The sequence below is a fragment of the Notechis scutatus genome, chromosome 1 (assembly GCF_049901735.1).
Source record: "Notechis scutatus isolate UNSWTSFEM ecotype Mainland chromosome 1, rNotScu1.2, whole genome shotgun sequence".
Classification (NCBI taxonomy): domain Eukaryota; kingdom Metazoa; phylum Chordata; class Lepidosauria; order Squamata; family Elapidae; genus Notechis; species Notechis scutatus.
In genome coordinates, this window is record NC_142009.1 from 169,748,013 (window position 1) to 169,771,320 (window position 23,308).

Sequence of the window (23,308 nt, forward strand, 5' to 3'; positions counted from 1 at the left end):
CCCGGAAAAGCTCACCGAGCGCTGATGCCCCATCTTTTTTGATGAAAACGTGCTTCCGGTGAGCTTTCTACCCGGAAAAGCTCACTGGAAGCACTTTTTCATGAAAAAAGATGGCGGCGCCCAGCAAGCCGCGGCCCGGTAGGAGTTGTTCCGCTGACGTACCGTCCCGGACCGGTGGTTGGGGACCCCTGCTATAGAGTGTATGGTTCCATATGCAAAACTGGATTCAACTCTTCTTTGAAATCAGGTTTTTACAGATGAATGTTCATAGGACAACATAGATTTACTAAAAAAAGAAAGGTTCTGTGGTACCTACCTCCTGCCGTGTCATCAGGTCCATCATAGGATTTATCAATGGCAGCTCTGAAACTCTCGTTACATCCTCTACCACGGACCATGTGAGGCCTAGGCCTGTAGAATGGAAGCTCATTCTTTTTTACTTCAGCAACAGCTGTCTGGAGACTTTCTAGGGAACTCGACTTTTTTAATCCCAAGGTGGGGCCAATATCCTTACTAGGAGATTCTAAAGAAAGAGAACAATAATAAAAAAATTTAAACTACCTAAAGCTGTAACAAAGCTGCTTACTTGTCCAAGTTGTAAAGTAGAATTGCAATTAGTACACCATTATATTATAATACTAAATCTTGAACCTACATAACTGGAAGTCACCTCTTGTACATAATTATGCAGAACTATGTAGTCTAGTAAATTAGATGTTAATTTCATAGGCACAGAAAACATAAACTATAAAAGTTGGGAGCATATTTAACTCAAAAATAGTATTACTATTGTAAAACTTGAGGGAATCAAAACAGCAGGATCTAAAATTTCCCCAGGATCCTTAATATAATTTCACAACTGACCTTGGCTTTGTTAAAACAAATGAATACTAGTTTCATAAAGAAAGTAACCCTCCTTCAATAACCACATAAATCCTATATATGTCTACCAAGTTTACTGGGGTATATGGAGAATTTTCTTTTAAAGGGATAAAAAGACTATTAACTTATTTCCAGGAATGTTTATGAAAATGACTCAAGTATTTTAACCCTCAACTTTTTGGCATAAGAATGCATTTGAAAAACCAAGTCATCTGCATAGGTAAGCTCCTCCACTGATATGTTTGAAGACTAAATAAATGAAAAGTGAAAAAGAGGAGAAAAGGCCAGAAAAGGTGCTGCACAAAAAGCTGCCCACAGAGAAGCTAAAGAGCAGATCTACACAGCAGAAACCATAGAGGGGGGGGGGACAAAAAACAAAGAGATGCCCTTAAATACAACTAGGTGTATTATTGTTAGCTGAACAAATCTCTCTAAGTGAGATTGCTAAAGGATTTCTGTATGCTATGTATACTTAGATTTTTTTAGATTTTGTGTTTTCATAAATCATCTTAATGGTCAAGGGAAGAAGATAATAGACCTGGATTGTTTACAAATCTTTCCCAATTCTTTCTAATAATTAGGGTCAACAAAATTTGCCTGAAGTGTCAAGAAGGGAGAGTCACTATATCAGGTATGGTTCTCCCAGATCAACAGCACTGCCTTTCTCAGACCATTTTTATAGGCAGCCATATTATACAGAGACCTGAAGGTGGGAACTGCTGACACTGCATTATGTCTGTAGTTCCTGTTTAAAATGATTAGGAAGAACAATGTGCAAGAAAAGAGAAGGAGAAAGAAAAAATGATTTTTTTTCCCTATGAAGGAATATCATCTTTCTGGAAGACAGATTAGTCACCTATTTGTGTGAAAATTGGTCAAAACAGTTTTATTTTCCAGAAATGAATTGAGGAATAATGAGTGGTACTATCTGATGATTTATTGCTGCATGAGTTATTTATTGCTATATTGTGGGTTTGGTTTTTTAGATTTTACAATGGATGATTACATTTTATGTTTTTTTCATATAATTTACTGTGGCTATCTTAATTCTTTAACTACAAATTCTTTAACTAACCCACAAATAAACTAATAAACAACACTATGAAAAAGACTAAAAGAAAAGAAGCAAAGACTTAGGACTGGGGATGAAATCATAAACATCCATGGGTTGAGGGAGGGTGCCAAGTGATGAAACTTCGGTCACAATATTACAATGTAAAGTTCAAGTACAGAAGAATATAGCTTTTGTCCTAATGGCATCATCACTGCTACTTTTTGCCTATGGGTACAGTGAACAATGGGTCAATAAATGTGCTGAAAAAAGATACCATAGTCCAGAAGCAGAAAAAAATAACATTAAGATGAGAAAAGAAAAGGGGCAGGATGATGTACAAAGAGACTTAGAGCATTTTAAAATGGCTGAGATACGCAACACAACAGGGATGGTTGCAGAGTGCAGAACTAGCAAATGATAATTAGCTCACCCAAAGTTTCAAAGACTTTAGTGATGCAAAATAAAAAGAAAGATCATGATAGAAACAAATGTGTGCAAGGAAAAAATGAGCATGCATGGGGGATAAAAGATGCACTGGAAAGAATTTTCAGTTTTGTTTTCATATGTATTGGCTGTTAATTGAAAGAATGGTGGCAATGTTGAATATTTTTCCAGTGTAGTATTTTGCTTTTAATGCAGACCTTACTGATTACTATGCTGTACTCTGAACATTATGACAAAGCATTAACCACTCCCCCCACAGAAAATGGTTCCTCTCTCTTCTCAGTCTACTGTTTTCTTTTATTGCATGAACTGCATAACCCAGAAAAACTCATTCAAATAAATTGGTGTATCTAAATGAAAATTATTAACACTTTTCAAAGGTACAAGGCACATAAGAAAATAAAGAGCTCAGAAAGTGATAGATGGTAAGTAAAGAATGTAAACTGTACGTTATGGCTTTTGATGGAGAAAGACCAACCAAATACTTGGATTAATCCACTTGCTCTAAAAAAAATTAAACAGGCAAAAATGCATGCTGGTTGCTCCTTAATGAAGAATTTTGGAGCCTTGGGAGAATGATAGCTATTTAAATATAATACTAAATCTGGTGATATTTGCATGTTTGGAACTAAATACACAATGCCATAATGAGTAAATTAATTCAAGTAATTAATGAAACCAGGAGAGAGGCTGGAAAAGAAAGAAAAAGGAGAGCAAGTATTGCCATCCATGGTAAAGATTACTGACACAAAGCAATTTAACTCTGCTGTCCTCTGGGACTTTGAGGGCTTGTACACAAAAAAGAGGGAGAGAAAATGAGAGAAACCAGTTTAAAGGGAACCTGGTTGCTAGGTCACAAAGTGCAAGCTTCCTTTGTTCATTAATTGCCATTGTGGAGACTACCATTATTGCCAAATTAGCAACTGCTGAAATGGACTGTGAGCACTGAAGGTACTTAAAATTAATCAAGACATGAGCCTCAGTGAGAGGTAAAGCTGTGCCCATTTGAGGCTGAAAAGGAACAACAAAAAATAAGAGAAAAATCAGTAAAGAAGGCACAGCTAAAATAAAAGATTTTCTGATCAGTAGAGGAAAAAGGAAGGTTGCTTTCTAGTGAGAAAACAACTTTGATTGCTAGCTTTCAACAAGAAAACCACTACCTGGCTCTAAATATAGGGTTCTCCTGTAGTGCTTAATCCATACAAGGTCTCGGTTTTGGGCTTGAATTCACAATTTAGGTTCATTTTTAGGAAACGCATTTCAGAGAAACATGGAGGGTGAAAACCCAGATGAATACAATCATTATAGCAATATGCTTAGATTTATATACTGACCCATAGTGCTTTATGGAACTCTCTGGGTGGTTTACAATGTCAGCATCAGAGGTGGTATTCAGCAGGTTCTGACCAGTTCTGGAGAACCAGTAGCAGAAATTTTGATTAGTTCGGAGAACCAGCAAATACCACCTCTGACTGGCCCCACCCCCACCTAATCTCTGCCTCCCAAATCCCAGCTGATTGGCTGGGTCTTCTTTTGTTTCCCTGTACAGGAGAACAGAGCTGGAAAGCAGGTTAGTGGGGTGGGGAGGGAATGGGATTTTGCAGTAACCTTCCCCCAGGAGTGGGGAGGGAATGGAGATTTTACAAATACTTCTCCTGCCACTCCCACCAAGCCACATCCACCAAGCAACACCATGCCCATAGAACTGGTAGTAAAAAATTTCTGAATCCCACCACTGGTCAGCATATTATATACAAATCTTATTCCAAATATTCCACCCTTAAAAAATGTTCTTTTATGTCCATAAATGTGCCCATGTCATCTTACATATTATACCTTTTATAAACACATGTGAGACTCTTTGAATGTGAAATACAATATGGATGTGAAAAAAAATATGCAAATATTTATTGTATAAATGTTCAGTTTGATCAAAAGAGACAAATTAAATACTTCCTTCTTTTTAACCTCCCATATAGCAGCGTCCCCAGGTATTTTTTAAAAAAATTGGAAGAAAAAAGAGAAAAAAAACATGACAGCATTTATTTAATGTGTAAACTCAGTTAAACACTTCATTAGTTCTTGCTAATGCATCTAAAATTAGAGAACACGTTGAACAGGCTTATGTTCCGTTTATGGCCTAAGAGCATTTTATAGGGATCCTGTTAAAATATGGAATGCAGTGGCAAAGATTAACAACACAGTGTACTTGCTTGAATAGAAGTGAAGTTTGCTTCCCTCACCTTCTTGAATCATACTATTTAAAACCAGCTAACATCATTTAGTCAAAGTTCCTACTGAGAACACACATACACAGTCCTAGAATAGTGCAGAACATTTAGTTGCCTTTTTCCTTTGATAATATCATTTCATTTAAAAAGCCTACACTAGTTGAACATGAATTAACAAATTGTGAAGGAATTGCTAGGATGAGCTGGCTCAAGCCTACACTAGTACATTATTTTAAAAATCAGATAAAAAGAAAATTACATTTTTGTATTGCACTTAAACACATTGATTATTTATTAATAAAATTTAGAGCATAGAATCCAGGTCATGGAAAATAATTGGTCACTCTATTCTGCCCTGTCAGACCACATTTGGAATAATGTGTCCATGTCCGGGCACAACAGCTCAAAAAGGACAGTGAAAATTGGGGAAAATTAAAGCAACACATGGAATTTCAAGGACGAAGAAGCATAGAGAAACCAGGTGTGCTCTTGATCATGATTTTGTAATTTGAGGCAGTAAGTCAAGCTGGCTGTGGGTTCTAATCAACAATTAAGGTCACCGAGCAGAACTTGTTAACTTGTGGCTAGCACTTATTAGGTGCTAATTACAAAACTACAGAAAAAAATATCTGCTCAGGAAGCGTGTTAGAGACTCAAGAAGTTAAACCATATCAGATTTTAAAGACTATGCCTGCCTGACAGAGGACAAAAAAGAAGACCTGCCTTCCTTTCCCCAGCAGTGTGGTAACTCTACCTATGGAACCTGGCTTCTGGTTGTTCACATATAAATTTTTGAGCACACATAATGTATATACATATGCATACATTGACTTTTCGTATCTACCTCATTCTGTCGATATTAAGAAACTACACACTATGATTTATAATAGATGATATAAGATTATAGGCCTTAACATAGCCAGCAATAGTAACTAAGATGAAGCAAAAAAATTATATTAATTCAATGTATGCAATACCATTGTAGTGTGAGAATAATTTCCATCAGGTTACTTTCTTACAGGACGCCAGAATTATGAGTATGAGATTGATACAACACAGGTATCAAACTTGTGGCATCATGTTGCTGTCATGTGAGTATCACAACATTTTCCCCTTGGTGGAGCTGGGGTGGGTGTGGCCTGCACATGACACATCTGGCCTATAGGCCACCAGTTTGACACTCCTGCTACAAGATGGTAAAAATTGGCTGTCATCAGTTTCTCTAATTTTTCCGCTTTTCACTCAAGGCGACTATTATCCACAGCTCAGGATTGGTCCCTTGAAATTTGTTATCAATATTTGCTATATTTTTATTTATAATTGTTTACACTGTATGTGAACTACATGCAAGGCAGTATTGGTATAATGAAAAAGGAAAATAAATAATGGTAGTAAATAATTATACAAATATAAGACTTGAATACCATCAGTTCAATACAAAATAAAAGTTCAAATATTTAATACAAAACCAGACAATGAAAACTATATCCACAAAGTTTTTGTCCTATATTAATCTACAGTTCTGTACACATTTAAACGTAAGAAGTCTAAAAACAATAGTTCAAGGAAAAAAACCCCATAAACATACATTTTCAATAAAGAATATCAAAATTTAATAGATCCTTTAAGATAATAAGCTGCACTTTCATTAACTGATTTAGCATTGTTTAATTTTTTATAAGATTGCCAGTACAAAACTACAGCTTCACAGTGTTTTGTAATAAAAGTACTAAAAAAGCAATGATTATATTAGTTTTAAATTTTGTACATATACACACAAATGCGTACACATGCTGTTCTGACCCAAACCTTGTTCCAAGGAAACAAACACCAAACAGGGGTAAAAGCAAAACCTTTTAATGCTTCTTTGCGAATTCCGTTCATTCACAGTTAAAAGGCTATGAAAACTAATTGTCTCTGATAAGAACAAGCCTTGCCAAGGTTGTGCAAGGCTGCCAAGAACACTAGATTAAGTTGCCAAGAACTATTCCAAACACAAACCAGGAAAGTCTCCAAACACAAACCAGGATAGTCCGAACGTCCACAAGGCTTGAAGTGCAAGAACTTCTTTGCTTCCTGCAAAGAATCCTGGTCTCTCAGGCTGGCTTTTATCTCTTAAGGGATGGGCCATTACCTTGCAGCCTTACCCCGGAGTCGCCTGTGCTGCTGCAGCTACTCTTTTCTTCAAGCAGCCCTGCGCGTACGCGCACTGGGCACAGGCTCCTCAGGGTCCTCTGCATCACTGCTGCCAGCCTCCACAATCTCCAAAGGCAGCATTCCACTCTCTGATAGTCCTGGCCCCATCCCTGCATCACACGTAGGCCCCTCATCCAAGGCCTCGCTCTTCGAGGCCTCAGCCGTCCACACCTACTGCCGGCGAACCACAACACATGCACAGAAGTAGTGTTCATATACTGAAGCCCTCTTCACCTCATATACTGTATATTAGGCTAGAAATAAAAGCAATCAATAGAATCAATACAAGCCAGAAGTATTGCCTGAGAAAGCACAGTGAGTCTTTCCAAAAAATCCTGGTATATTCTGACAGACAAATGTAAAGTATAGACACATCCATACAGACATTGTTTTAGTAATGCTTAGCTTCTTGCCATAACTGCACACATATATTGGACCATGTTACTGCAGAGTAAATATATATAGGACTAGACCTATCTAAATATAGGCATTTGCATAAAGTAGGATTACCTTTCTTCTGCCCTGTCTCTGACTTGCCCCAGAAAGTTAGGTACAATTTGGAGCAGAAAGACCCTTTTATGGGGTGGGATTCTACCAGTTTGGCCTGGTTCTATAGAACCGGATGTTACTGTTCCCGGTAGTTCGGAGAACCGGTAAATCGGGCCTGTGGCTGCCCCCTCTCCACCTGCTTCTCCACTCCCTGCCTGGTCAGTCCCTATCACACATGTGCAACATTGTGCGCATGTGCGACATGCCTGGAGCCTGCTTCTGCCCGCCCACCAGAAGCCTGCTTCTGCCCGCCCAACCCATTGCTGCCTGCCTTTCACTGCAACACGAGCCTCTTCACTGATCTGCCTGCTCACAAGTGTGAGAAGTGTTAGATCAAAGTATCCATTTTTGTGACTCAAACCTCATGTTGAAAGGAGTGTCTTTAGGGTAGGGATGTGCCAGGTACTGACTGAACTGTTGAACTATCCTGGAATGTTTGAACTGTTGAACCACCTTGGAATGTCTCTGAAGTACCAGGTACCGATTGAACTGTTGAACTATCATACACTTCGCACATGATATGTTGATGTATGCCCTCGTGTTAGGGAAGTGCTTGCTGCGTGCTATGCACCAAATAAGGTAATGAATTGTAACCTGTATTCTGAAAGGTAGATTGTAAACCAAGCCATTTGCATAATGGGGCGGTAGTTTAGGGTATAAGGATAGAGCAAATGCTATGGGTTCCTCCCAGCTGCCAAGGGTGGAACCCACCTCTGCAGATGTGTACTCAATAAAGCCTTTTTCCTTGGATCAACTTCGAATCGTGGTGGTCTTTTGAGCTGCCACCTCACAATTTGGGGGCTGGTCCGGGATCCTCGACGGTGGTCAACTGGAAAGCGGGGACCAGGTAAGAGAGTGGCCACGACCTCCCGTTGAGGGGTACCTCTCCCCGAATTCAGTCAGACTCCCGAGGTGACTGGGAATCCAGACGGTCCTTGGAAAAAGAACTAAGACGAAATGCCGGCTGAGAGTTTGTGAGATCGATCTGAGTTGGGGACGCCCACACATCCTTTGACTGCGGAGAGTCCAGGAGTGATCAGATCAGGTAACTTTGTTCCTTTCATTTGTAGTCAAAAAGAGAGAGGTCCTTAAACTCCCTGGGGGAATCTAGCATCTGCTGGAGGATTGGGACTGGTGAGTCAAGGTTCTGGGAGTCTGGAAGAGTAGAGATGGGAAAGGGACAAAGCAAGGGTAAGGGTCTGGGAGACCAGGAAGAAACCTGTCTGGGACAGGGAAAATCTGACAATGGCAGAAAACCAATTCCGGTAGATTCGCCTTTGGGACAACTACTACAACAGTGGTTCTCCCCGAATCTAAAGGAGTTCACCAAATGTCTCGAAAAGAAACACATGATCTATCTTTGTCGAGACCGATGGCCAAAATACCCTTTGATTGATCCGAAATTTCCATATCACTGGAGTCCTGAGGGGGAAACCAGTACCTATTGGATGACCCAATTGAGAAATTACATTTTCCAACATAGAATGACTACTCAAATCGCATACATAGATGTATGGTTCCATGTGATTTTTGAAGGCCCCGTCCCACCGATCGAGGGCCAGTATATGTCCAAACAAAAGGACAATGAGAGTGAGGCGGACGATTGGCTACAGGGTCCGCCACCTTCGAATCCTAATTTGAACAATCCACCTGCCAATATTCCAATGGCACCGCCTTTGCCGGCGCCACAACCTTCTCCTCCGCCGCCTTATCCGAGACTGAGGAAAGAGGTGGAACAATTGAAGAGAGATGTTCAGAATTTTCCCTTCAGCCACAAACCTGAAGTGGATGCATTTCCTCTTAGGGAAGTCCCTAATGGGATCAATGCTGCAGGCAACCCAGTGACAGTCTTCGTGGCTGTCCCCATAAAACCAGCCAATTTGCGAGAATTGAAAAAGACTCTTCCAAAACTTCATGAAAATGCTCATGAGGTGGCCAAACAGTTAGAACTATGGTTGGGTCCGAATGATTACACTTATCAGGAGTTGATGTACATTTTGGGGCATCTGTTTACTCCTGAGGAGCGGAATCTTATTCGGACCTCTGCAATGAAAGCCTGGGATACCAGACATCATGGTCAGGCAGGGGCTATACCGGCAGATCAGAAATTCCCCATAGCAGCTCCCAATTGGGATCCAAACACCCAAGGGGGTAGAGATAATATGCGGAATATGAGAGCAATGATCATGGAGGGGATAAAATTGGCAGTCCCACAAGGGAAAAATTTAACTAAAAGCTTTTGAAGTAAGTCAGGGGAAGGACGAATCTCCTGGAGATTATTGTACTAGGCTCCGAGAAAGTCTGGTCAAGTATTCAGGGGTAGACCCTAACACACCTGCTTTTGAAACCATGCTGAAAATGCAGTTCGTGACCGGAGCTAGGCCAGATATCCAAAAGAAAATTCAGAAAATGGATAATTGGGGAGCTGTGGGAATTGTTGATCTCCTGAAAGCAGCCCAACAAGTGTTTGTGAATCGTGACACAGTGAAAACCAGACAAAAGTCACAAATGATGGTTGCGGCCGTACAGGCTGCAGCGAAAAATGAGGTGAAGAAAGGTGGGAATTTTGGTAGGAGTCAGAATGGAGACAGGAGGGAGAATTTTGGGGGACACAATCAGGGAGGATTCCGGGGACGTGGTAGAGGTTTTAGAGGAAGAGGCATGGGAATGAGACACCCGGAATGGATAGGAGCTGCTTCAGGTGTGGGAAGGAAGGCCACTTTGCGCGTGAGTGTCCGACCAACCGGGAAGAGCGGAGTTATTGTATGATGATTAGGGCTGTTCTGGCTCTTTTAAGAGGACCCGCGGGGAGCCATTGGTAAACATTTTAGTGGGTCCTAACCATCAGGAGCGGCTGTTCCTGATAGACACTGGCACAAGCCGGACTTCTGTATGTGACCCGGTAAAGGGTGCACATAGATCAAGGAAAGTGATAAAAGTAGTTGGGGTGAGTGGAAAATCACAGGATGTGAGTGTGTTTGAACAAATTAGACTGGAGATGAATGAGGTAGTGACTGAAGCTGGAGTGTTGTACATTCCTGATTCTGGAGTGAATTTGCTGGGGAGAGATTTGTTGCCTGCGTTCGGTATCCAGTTGTGGGATACCGGGAAGGGAATAAGGATGTGTAAGATGACTGTGGAAGATGAGAGGGCAATTCCGGATGAGGTCTGGGCAGAAGGAGAGAAGGCAGGGTGAATGAACATTCAGCCGATTAAGATTCAAGTGCAGCCTGGGGTGACGAAGTTGTGGACATCACAATATTCGATGAGTAGAAGGGGAAGAGAGGGGTTGAAGCCTGTGATCGATAGATTGTTGAAACAGGGCATGTTGGAACCTACTATGTCACCTTTCAATTCCCCAATACTGGCAGTATTGAAGAAGGATGGGAAGTATAAATTAGTTAATGATTTGAGGAGGATCAATGAGATAGTGGTTCCCAGATTCCCAGTGGTTCCTGATCCCTATACCATCTTGGGACGAATCCCTCCCAAAGACAAATGATTTACTGTGATAAATCTGAAGGATGCCTTCTGGACATGCCCCCTGGAGGAGGGAAGTAGAGACCTGTTTGCATTTGAATGGGATGATCCTGAGAGTGGGAGAAAACAGCAGTTAAGGTGGACGGTACTCCCCCAGGGATATACCGAGAGCCCTTTGTTGTTTGGACAGGCTTTGGAAGAAAAGTTAGTGTCTTTTGAAAAAGAGAAAGGGATCATGTTGATTCAGTATGTGGATGACTTGTTATTGACTGGGGAAAAAGAGAAAGAGGTCAGAGCAGCATATGTGGCTTTGCTAAATTGGCTGAAGGAGCAAGGATTGACAGTTTCAAGGGAAAAGATCCAGTTTGTGGAAAGGAAGGTGAAATATTTGGGGCATTATATTCAGCAGGGGGTGAGGTCTTTGGATCCTGAGAGGGTGAAAGGGATCATGAGCCTGGCTCCTCCCAGAAATAAGACAGAAGTCAGGGAAGCTTTAGGGCTGCTGGGATATTGTAGGATCTGGGTAGACCAGTACACGGTTCTGGCTCAGTTCCTGCATAAGAAGTTGGTGGGGAAAGGAGAGAGTATTGAATGGGAAGAAGGGGACAACCAAAGATGGGAAAGCCTGAAGGAGAGTCTGTCCACTGCTCCAGTGTTGGCACTGCCTAACTTGAAGCTACCATTTCATCTTTATGTCTCGGTGGCTCAGGGGACAGCAGTTGGGGTGTTGGCTCAGAAAAGGGGTAGATGCTTCCAACCTGTTGCTTTCTTGAGTAAAACATTGGAACCTGTAGTGAGAGGATGGCCGGTGTGTGTAATGGCTGCTGCAGCTGCTGTGCTAGTGGTGGAAAGCAAAAAGTTGACCTTCGGGGGAGCCTTAGTAGTACATTCTCCTCACCAGGTCACCTCTGTGCAAAGTCAGTTGGCAACAACCTGGATGACGGAAGGGCGAATTCTCAAATATGAAACCGTTCTGAGAACAAGTCCTGATGTGGTGATAGGGACTGACAGGAACTTGAATCCAGCCGAATTTTTAGAAGGGAGAAGGCAGGAGTGGGAAGCTGAGGACCATGATTGTTTGTTGCAAGTAGATTTGATGACAAAGGTGAGGAAGGAAGAGACTCCTTTGAAAGATGGGAAACGGTGGTTTGTGGATGGATCGAGCAGGGTTGAGGAAGGAAAGAGGAAGTCAGGATTTGCAGTCGTGACAGGAGAAGGGGAGGTCATAGAAAAGGGCTCCCTTCCTTCTTCATGGTCTGCACAAAAGTGTGAGTTGTTTGCTCTGAAGAGGGCCTTGGAGTTGGCTGAAGGAATTGATGTGACAATCTGGACTGATTCCAAATATGCCTGGGGTGTGGTCCATACCTTTGGTAAAATCTGGCAGGAGAGGGGTTTTATCAAGGCTGATGGGAAACAAGTCGAACAATTACAGCTTGTGGAACAGGCCTTGGAGGCCCTGCAACTGCCAAATCAAGTGGCAATAGTGCATGTGAATGCTCATCAGAAAGGGAACACCCCAGAGGTAGTTGGGAACAGGTGGGCAGACAAGTGGGCGAAGGAAGCTGCAGGGGAGGTGGAGCTGTTAGAAATGGAAAAGGATGAGGATTGGAAACCGGAGGGAAAAGAAAAAGATGATTTGGAAAAAGAAGGGTGTACAATGACGGAGAATGGGTGGAGAACCTCAGAGGGAGTGAGAGTGGTTCCTGTGAATGTAATGAGAGGAATTCTGGAGAAGGTACATGAGGGAGGACATTGGGGAACAGAGGCACTGGTGTGAATTTAAAGATTTGTTCTTGAGAAAATATTTGCAGGCACTGTCCAGGTCTTTGCTTTCTCTTCATAAACAGGGACTATTGGTGCAACGACCACCTCTTGCTGGGAGCCAACATCCCTTTGAGACTGGAGATTGGGTTCTGATAAAGACTTGGAAAAGTGAGAAGCTGCAACCTAGCTGGGAAGGCCCGTATCAGGTGCTGCTGATAACTGAATCTGCAATTCGCACTCGGGAAGGAGGCTGGATGCATTACAGCAGAGTCAAAAGGGCACTGGAACCTGAAAGACCTTGGAGGGCAGTTCCAGTGGACGGTCAGCCGCTGAAGCTCACCTTGAAAAGATGAAGAAGTCTGAACCCTGGACTGAGCTAATTGTCTTTATTCTAGGACTAGGACTGGGAACTTCCTGGGGAAGCGAGAATTCACATCAACCCCAGAATGTTACCTGGGTTGTACTTGATTCCCATTCAGATATAGTCAATTGGACTAGCGAAAAGAGGCCTCCCAATACTTGGTTTCCAGAACTGCAATTTGACCTGGGAAGGGTCCTCTTGTCCACCAACGATGACGAGTTCATAAAGAAACACCATTTTTACGTCTGCCCTGGACATAAAACTGAAAGAAGCTACAAAAAGACTTGTGGAGGGGCCGATCAGTTTTATTGTGCAGCCTGGAGTTGTGTGTGTATGGGACATATCTGGTGGGACCCTCTGTTCAAAGGTGATCTGATTCAGGTGACTAGAGTGACTCAGAGCCTCCCATGTAAAAGGAAAAGAAAGGACGGTAGGATCGAGGGAGAATGTAATCCAGTAAGAGTCATTTTCACTGAGGTTGGGAAAAAATATGATAGATGGAGGCAAGGGGTTACTTGGGGAGTGCGACTATACGATAGAAATAGACTGGGGTATCAGGATGAGGGAAATTTATTTACCATAAAAATGATACAATCAACCTTGGAAACCCCTGCAGCAATAGGACCAAATCCTGTGTTAAGGGAAAACTCCCCCAGAGAGATAGAGGGAACAACACGACCCACTGATAGAACCTCAGCCATCCCAGAGGAACCCAGGAGATTCGCAAACCCGCTCTGGGTTTTAATGAACGCCAGTTTTGGAATAATAAATGCTTCCAATCCCAATTTGACTAACTCCTGCTGGTTTTGTTATAACGTACAGCCCCCTTATTATGAAGGAGTGGGGATGGTAGCAGAATACAATGTCTCAGAGTCGGATCAGGGTTGCAGGTGGAAGAGTAGTCAAACACTCCAATCCATAACGGGCCAAGGTGTGTGTATAGGAAAAGTCCCCAAGAAGTATCAACAATACTGTAATAGTACTAACTCGACCATCCAGGAAAAACAATACTATATTCCTCCGATGGGGGGATGGTGGGCGTGCAATATGGGACTCACTGCCTGTGCATATGGAAAAATAATAAACCAAGCGGGGTTTTGTATTTTGGTCCAAATATTACCCAGAATTTACTTTCATTCCGAGATTGAGATGTGTCAACTGTACGAACAAGGGGGACGTTTAAGAGTTAAGAGGGAACCAATCTCCACTCTTACCATAGCTTTGCTGGTTGGGTTGGGAGCAACAGGGGCTGGGACTGGAATAGCCTCTATAACAACTCAATACAGCCAATATAACTATTTAAGACAAGCTATCGATGAAGACATAGAACGAATAGAAACATCCATCTCACATTTACAAAAATCCCTAACCTCTTTATCAGAAGTAGTTCTACAGAATAGAAGGGGACTGGATCTGTTGTTCCTTCAAGAAGGAGGGTTATGTGTGGGATAGTACAGGACTCCACGAAAAAACTGAGGGAAGGACTGAACCAAAGAAAAAGAGAAAGGGATGACCATCAAGGGTGGTTTGAATCTCTCTTCATTACATCCCCCTGGATGACCACCCTAATCTACACTTTAATAGGACCTTTAATTTTATTATTATTAATCCTCACCTTTGGTCCATGTATCCTAAACAAATTAATTAATTTTATGAAAGATCGAATTGACACAGTACAAATGATGGTGTTGAGACAACAATATGACCCGTTGGGGCACCTGAAGGAACCTCCCGAAGAACAACTATGGGAAACAGCAGACTTGTTATTAACTGAGTTTGAGTCAAGGATGGAGCAAGAAAAGGGGGGATTGTGAGAAGTGTTAGATCAAAGTATCCATTTTTGTGACTCAAACCTCATGTTGAAAGGAGTGTCTTTAGGGTAGGGAGGTGCCAGGTACTGACTGAACTGTTGAACTATCCTGGAATGTTTGAACTGTTGAACCACCTTGGAATGTCTCTGAAGTACCAGGTACTGATTGAACTGTTGAACTATCATACACTTCGCACATGATATGTTGATGTATGCCCTCGTGTTAGGGAAGTGCTTGCTGCGTGCTATGCACCAAATAAGGTAATGAATTGTAACCTGCATTCTGAAAGGTAGATTGTAAACCAAGCCATTTGCATAATGGGGCGGTAGTTTAGGGTATAAGGATAGAGCAAATGCTATGCTCTGGGTTCCTCCCAGCTGCCAAGGGTGGAACCCACCTCTGCAGATGTGTACTCAATAAAGCCTTTTTCCTTGGATCAACTTTGAATCGTGGTGGTCTTTTGAGCCGCCACACCTCACACAAGTAAGCCTGCAAGTTGCGCTAGCCCTTCCCCACTGTTCCCGGGCCTCCCAAGCCATCTCTGGGGCTCCACAGGCCTCGCCCAGCCTACCAACCCACCCCCCATCCCCGGGCTTGGCTGCCTGGCTTCCCCACCGCCATGGCCCCATCCCATCGGCAGCACCAGCTGGGGCCTGTCTACCTGCCCCCCAATCCCTGGCCTCAGCTGGCTGGCTAAGCTGCCACATGATGCTCTCCCAGCTCTCCCTATCATGTGGTGGCCTCCCATAAGAAGCACCATTACCTCCATTGCCTCTGCCCATTTCTACCAGGAGCAAAATGAAAGGAAGCCGATGGAGGCAGCCAGGTCCGATGCCTCTGCCCACTTCCTTTCGATTTGCTGTCCCCGCCGCTGCCAATCATAAAGGTACCGTACTTTGGGAGGGCCTGGGGGGTGCTCCCTGGCCCCAGTACCACCGCAGCACCTGTGCCGCATTGACGCCTCCGCCTGCTTCCTTTCGTTTTGCTGCCGCCGCTGCCTCTACCAGGAGCAAAACTGCTTCCTTTTGTTTTGCTGCTGCCCCTGCCACCACAGACGCCAGTCGTGAGAGGAGGGGGGAGGAGGAGAATAAGAGTCACCCAAAGGTACACTTCCACTGCGGCTGGCAATCGTTGTTCAGCCAGTTCCTTCAGGTGACCGTTCTTCTCCCCTCCCCTCACAACCAGAGTCTGTGGTGGGGCTGGGAGGGTGGACACACGCAGGGAGACGCTCCTCAAGAGCAGGTAAGAGAAGCAGTCTGGAGCTGACACACGCTTCTCCGTTGTACTTCCCAGCTGGGAGAGCAAGAGTGCCTCTCTCCCAACAAAGCAAGAAGCCTGCAAGTCCCATTCTCATCGAAAGAGGAGCAGCTCAGTTGAATCCTGCTTCTCTCTGCTGCCCGGGAGCCCATCGATGAGAGGTGGACTTGCAGGCTTCTCGCTTTGCCGGGAGAGAGGCACTCTCACTCTCCCAGCTGGAAAGAACAATGGAGGAGAAGCGTATGTCTGCTCCGCACTGCTTCTCTTACCTGCTATTGCTGGGAAACCGAAAGTGCCTCTCTCCCAGCAAAGCGAGAAGCCTGCAAGTCCCCCTCTCATAGAATGGGCTCCTGGGCAACAGAGAGAAGCAGGATTCAACCAAGTTGCTTCTCTTTCGATGAGAGGGGGACTTGCAGGCTTCTTGTTTTGCTGGGAGAGAGGCACTTTCACTTTCCCAGCAATAGCAGGTAAGAGAAGCAGTCCGGAACAGACACACGCTTCTCCATTGTTCTTTCCAGCTGGGAGAGTGAGAGCGCCTCTCTCCCAGCAAAGCGAGAAGCCTGCAAGTCCCACTCTCATTGAAAGAGAAACAGCTCAGTTGAATCCTGCTTCTCTCTGCCACCTGGGAGCCCATTCGATGAGAGGGGGACTTGCAGCCTTCTCGCTTTGCCGGGAGAGAGGCACTCTCGCTCTCTCAGCTGGAAAGAACAATGGAAGAGAAGCGTGTGTCTGCTCTGGACTGCTTCTCTGACCTGCTATTGCTGGGAAAGCGAAAGTGCCTCTCTCCCAGCAAAGCAAGAAGCCTGCAAGTCCCCCTCTCATAGAATGGGCTCCCAGGCAGCAGAGAGAAGCAGGATTCAACCGAGCTGCTTCTCTGCTGCCTGGGAGCCCATTTTCAAGGTTGAGTTTAAAAGCACCCCATGGAAGAAGCTGAGAGGAAAAGTAGTGACTGCAAGGGCAACAGGGGCATGTGACGTGTCCCTCCATGATTGCCTCCCAGGTGACAGCCAGGACTTTGCCTCCTCTTTTTCTCAGAGGCGCAGAGTCTGCCTCCCTTCACACTCCTTGCAGAGGAACATGCCACTGCCTTGCTCATGGGGCGCTCTTAAACTAATCTTGAAGAGCTGGAAGACATTTCATTCAATCGCCGGCAACTAACTCACCTTGTCCAAGACGGCTGCAACAGAAGCAGGAAAAGCACACCTACTCCGATATCTCTTTTGGAGTCTGGGCGTCACCCTGCAGCTCTCTGCACACACATGGGAGCACTCTCTTATGTCTTCCTAAGCTGCCCAGGGTTGCTTGGATGGTTAGCAGGCAAGGGGGGGCACTGAACCTATTTGCTTAGTCCGTATGCTAGGTGAGATGGGCAGCAACCTCGGGTGCTGGGTGTTTTCAAAAGGCTGTCCACTGAAATGTGGAAGACATAGTAGTTGTATAACCCCCTTAAAGGGGTGAAGAAATAGCCCTCAGGCTTAGAAAAGTTGTTTTACAAGTGGAAGTTTCCTTTTTTCTCTCTCTTTTCTCTGCCAAATCTCTGGGTAGAAATAAAAGCTGTTGGGAGTTTTTGAGCTGGAAGATCATTTATAACAGGGGCCCTCAAACTTGGCAATTTTAAGACTTGTGAACTTCAACTCCCAGAATTCTCCAGCTACCAAAGCTGGCTGAGGAATTCTGGGAGTTGAAGTCAACAAGTCTTAAAGTTGCCAAGTTTGGAGACCTGACAGCCAATCCTGATTTTAATGAAGAAAATGCTGAAGCAGAAATGAACTGATCAATAAGTATGATGATCAGGGATTGGGATATTCTCTATTTTAGGTGAATATATATTATGTAATCCCTTTGAATGATCTGGAAATACTTCTTACTTTTCAATAATGTTTGGATTCTCAAGTGACAGTGCTGGAAAAGAATGCAACTGCACAATTACACCTAGTGGCAACTACTTCTAAGCTGGAAGATTTAGCAGGAGTCACCTATTCCTTAATTACATATTGATTGATTATGCAATGTGTTATATGCAGTGCTGCATTTGAATCTCCAGAAATTTAACTAAAATACAGCAGTTAAATTGCTAGATGTGTTATAACATTTACAGTGATTGTCAAAAACAATTTAAGATGTTAAACTTTAAATGATTTCAAAGCTATCTGAAGAACTATCTCAATATGAGCCAGTCTGAAGGCTAAGATCAGATACCTTCTCCTTATGGGATTCACTTGTTCAAAATACAAACCAGGTTTTGTGATAACCTTGCTCTGTTTCATTAGCTCTTTATCTATTCCTGTATCGCTGAATAATTTAAACACTTTCTGTACTAGATATCTTCTTCTGCTTTGGTAATAAGACAAGTCTTTATCAATACAAGATGAAATATGACAAAATTCTGGAAAGCAGATGTATGGTTATAGAGATGATGGCAGTACTAAAGATACTACAGTACATTGTTTAGAATAGATTTGGTTCTGATGGCTATTGAATATAATCCAGAAAAGAGTGATTAGATAGACTAAAATGATTTGGGTAGTTTTTGTACTATTAAAGGCTCATCTGTGTCTGAGTAGATGAAGTCCACAAAGTATTTGAGGGTGAGACTCACAGGAGAATTTCTGAAAAGGAAAACTACTTTGGAATCTTTGAATGAGAATGTGTCAGATGGAATAAAAAAAGACCAAAAGTTTATGTCTGATGGTTATAAAGTAATTCCACACTAATTCATTGCCTGTGAGATATAGAAAATTACCACTAACTAACTTAACATAAGTGCTTTTCTTAAATCTAGTTAAATAGAGAATTCCTAGTGCTTAAAAACATAGAGGGGTATAAATATGTTAACATATCACATGTTAAGCAAAGAGACTTGAACCTGGGAAAGTGAAACTGAAATTGCTTTTTAATGTCTGTTAAATCATTGGACTTCCAGCAGAATTTTACAAAACATTACAAGAATCATTGAATCTTCCATTGCTAGAAGTTATGAATGAAGTTATGTTAAAGAAGAGGATACCTAAATCATGGTCAGAAGCTTATATTACACTTGTTCCAAAAGAGGAGGCCGATCCATTACAAATCAAGAACTATAGACCTATTTCCCTACTAAACGCAGATTATAAAATTTTTGCTTCAATATTGGCAGAAAGACTTAAAAAATACTTAAATAATTTTATTCATCCTGATCAAAATGGATTTCTGCCAAAGAGACAAATTAAAGACAATATGAGAGTAATCTTGGACACTTTGGAATATTACGAGGCACATCCTGAAAAACAAATGGCTTTGATATTTCTAGATGCACAGAAGGCATTTGATAATGTGTATTGGCGATTCATGTTGTTACTGCTGGAACAGATGGGCTTTGCTAGAAAATTTATTCAAGCAATAGAAGCTATATATCATAAGCAAACGGCAAAGGTAATGATAGAGGGAGAACTGACAGACTCTACTGATATAAGAAAAGGAACAAGACAAGGGTGCCCACTATCCCCTTTGTTGTTTGTGTTAACTTTAGAAGTGTTAAACAGAAATATCAGAGATGAAAAGAGTATAAAAGGAATGAAAATCAAAAAGGAAGAATTTAAGCTGCAAGCATTTGCGGATGATCTGGTTTTCATTTTAGAAGACCCTTTAGAAAGAGCATCAAAATTGATAGAAAAGATAGAGACATATGGAAAGGTGGCTGGTTTGAAAATAAATAAAGATAAGACAAAGATCTTGACAAAGAATATGCTATCAAGACAAAAGGAAGAACTGGCAGACCTATTGAAAATTCAGGTCATGAATAAGATTAAGTACTTGGGGATATACTTGAAAGCAAGATGCAGTACACTAAAAGAAAGTAATTATATCAAACTTAAACAGCAGATAGCGCTAGATTTGGTGAAATGGGAAAATTTACAACTGTCATTAATAGGGAGAATATCAACAATCAAGATGAATATATTACCCAGATTTTTATATTTGTTTCAAACAAGTCCAATTAGGCTTGGAAAAGACTATTTTGAAGATTTAAATAAAATTGTGTTGAAATTTATATGGCAAGGTAAGAAAGCGAGAATAAAGTTAAAACTTTTGCAAGATGCTAGAATTAGAGGAGGATTTGGTTTGCCTAATTGGGAGTTGTACTACCAAGCTACAAATTTGATGTGGGTCAAGGAAAGGATAACATTAAGAAATACTAGATTGTTGACACTAGAAGGACATGATTTATTGTTGGGGTGGCATGCTTTTCTATGGTATAAAGGAACTAAAACACAGGGGTACTTTAGAAGACATTATATACGGGAGTCTCTGTGGTTAAACTGGGAGAAGATTAAAAGACAATGTTATTTGAAAATTCCAGTCTGGCTATCGACTATTGAAGCATTTTCTTATCCTATAATATACAAAAATGAACAAACAGTTAGATATGGTGAAATATTGAATGAAAAGGGTGAACTTAAATCTGTACAAAAACTAGAGGAACAAGGTATAAAGATGAATTGGTTTTCATATGCGCAAATACATTCAAGGTATGATAAAGATTTTAAAACAGAAGGTTTCTATGATAAACTGACTGATTTAGATAAGATTTTGACAGGTACTGATGAAAAGGTGATTAAAAAAATGTATGGATATTTATTAGAAATTAAACTAGAAGAAGAACAAGTTAAAGAAACTATGATTGCTTGGGGGAAGAATTTTGGATATGGGATTGATCTAGAGAAAAGGCAAAAATTGTGGTCTCAAAATTATAAAATGACAATGTCAACAGCATATAAAGAAAATTTGTATAAGATGTTTTACAGGTAGCATTTCCCCCGACAAGAATAGCAAGACTGTTCAAGAATAAATCCGAAAAATGCTGGAAATGTCATCAGATACCTGGCTCATATTACCATATGTGGTGGACTTGTGAGGACGCTAGAAAATATTGGACTAAAATTCTCATGTGGTTGGAAAAAATGACAAAAGAAACACATAGACTTGAAACCAGAGATCTTTTTATTGGGAATTTTACCTGAAATATATAGTAAAGTTTTGAAATACCTGATTGTAAATGTATTAACAGCGGCTAGGATTGTATTTGCTAAAAGCTGGAAAAATGAGAAAATACCTTCACAGGAGGAAATTATTAAGAAAATATTGGAATGTGCTAAAATGAGCAGATTGACATTTGAAATTAGAGAACAGGATGATAAACAATTTTATAAAGTTTGGGATCTATTCTATCAATGGTTAGACAATAAAGTATAGTAACGAAATATGTAGACTTTTAGAAAATACTAATTATATAAAGATGTATTCTTTTCTTATTATATCTACAAAATGTTTTTAGGATAGATTTGGGATGATAATATGAATTGTCACAAAACAAATTAAGTAAAATATGATTATTTTCCAAAGCATGAATGAATAAAAGTATAGTCAAATGATTGATTAATAATGATACCAATGTATTTAATATTGGATTGAAAATATAAGATCATATACAATGTAATTGTAATTGAAGACTACAAAATGGAAGCACAAAACAATTTGTAAACCAACCGGCACACTGTATGTACATATATGGAAGATGATTTGATGTTTTTATGTTTTGTTTGTTTATGTTTGTTTTAAAAACCAATAAAAATTTTATATATAAAAAAAATAAAAATAAAAAAATAAAAAAAAAATAAAAAAGATGAAATATGACAAAATTCTGGAAAGCAGATGTATGGTTATAGAGATGATGGCAGTACTAGATACTACAGTACTAGATACTACAGTACATTGTTTAGAATAGATTTGGTTCTGATGGCTATTGAATATAATCCAGAAAAGAGTGATTAGATAGACTAAAATGATTTGGGTAGTTTTTGTACTATTAAAGGCTCATCTGTGTCTGAGTAGATGAAGTCCACAAAGTATTTGAGGGTGAGACTCACAGGAGAATTTCTGAAAAGGAAAACTACTTTGGAATCTTTGAATGAGAATGTGTCAGATGGAATAAAAAAAGACCAAAAGTTTATGTCTGATGGTTATAAAGTAATTCCACACTAATTCATTGCCTGTGAGATATAGAAAATTACCACTAACTAACTTAACATAAGTGCTTTTCTTAAATCTAGTTAAATAGAGAATTCCTAGTGCTTAAAAACATAGAGGGGTATAAATATGTTAACATATCACATGTTAAGCAAAGAGACTTGAACCTGGGAAAGTGAAACTGAAATTGCTTTTTAATGTCTGTTAAATCATTGGACTTCCAGCAGAATTTTACAAAACATTACAAGAATCATTGAATCTTCCATTGCTAGAAGTTATGAATGAAGTTATGTTAAAGAAGAGGATACCTAAATCATGGTCAGAAGCTTATATTACACTTGTTCCAAAAGAGGAGGCCGATCCATTACAAATCAAGAACTATAGACCTATTTCCCTACTAAACGCAGATTATAAAATTTTTGCTTCAATATTGGCAGAAAGACTTAAAAAATACTTAAATAATTTTATTCATCCTGATCAAAATGGATTTCTGCCAAAGAGACAAATTAAAGACAATATGAGAGTAATCTTGGACACTTTGGAATATTACGAGGCACATCCTGAAAAACAAATGGCTTTGATATTTCTAGATGCACAGAAGGCATTTGATAATGTGTATTGGCGATTCATGTTGTTACTGCTGGAACAGATGGGCTTTGCTAGAAAATTTATTCAAGTAATAGAAGCTATATATCATAAGCAAACGGCAAAGGTAATGATAGAGGGAGAACTGACAGACTCTACTGATATAAGAAAAGGAACAAGACAAGGGTGCCCACTATCCCCTTTGTTGTTTGTGTTAACTTTAGAAGTGTTAAACAGAAATATCAGAGATGAAAAGAGTATAAAAGGAATGAAAATCAAAAAGGAAGAATTTAAGCTGCAAGCATTTGCGGATGATCTGGTTTTCATTTTAGAAGACCCTTTAGAAAGAGCATCAAAATTGATAGAAAAGATAGAGACATATGGAAAGGTGGCTGGTTTGAAAATAAATAAAGATAAGACAAAGATCTTGACAAAGAATATGCTATCAAGACAAAAGGAAGAACTGGCAGACCTATTGAAAATTCAGGTCATGAATAAGATTAAGTACTTGGGGATATACTTGAAAGCAAGATGCAGTACACTAAAAGAAAGTAATTATATCAAACTTAAACAGCAGATAGCGCTAGATTTGGTGAAATGGGAAAATTTACAACTGTCATTAATAGGAGAATATCAACAATCAAGATGAATATATTACCCAGATTTTTATATTTGTTTCAAACAAGTC

The 23,308-nt window shown here is 40.8% G+C and overlaps 1 protein-coding gene across 4 annotated transcripts in view; it reads right to left on the reverse strand.

The window, feature by feature from the left end:
• Positions 1-23,308, reverse strand: part of PARD3B (par-3 family cell polarity regulator beta) — a 926,621-nt gene that overhangs the window by 345,937 nt on the left and 557,376 nt on the right. For all 4 annotated transcript variants that reach the window (XM_087949489.1, XM_087949488.1, XM_026673207.2 and 1 more), the window contains one exon: positions 317-523. In XM_087949489.1, coding sequence (XP_087805615.1) covers positions 317-523 — 207 coding nt within the window. The remainder of the gene's footprint in view (positions 1-316; positions 524-23,308) is intronic.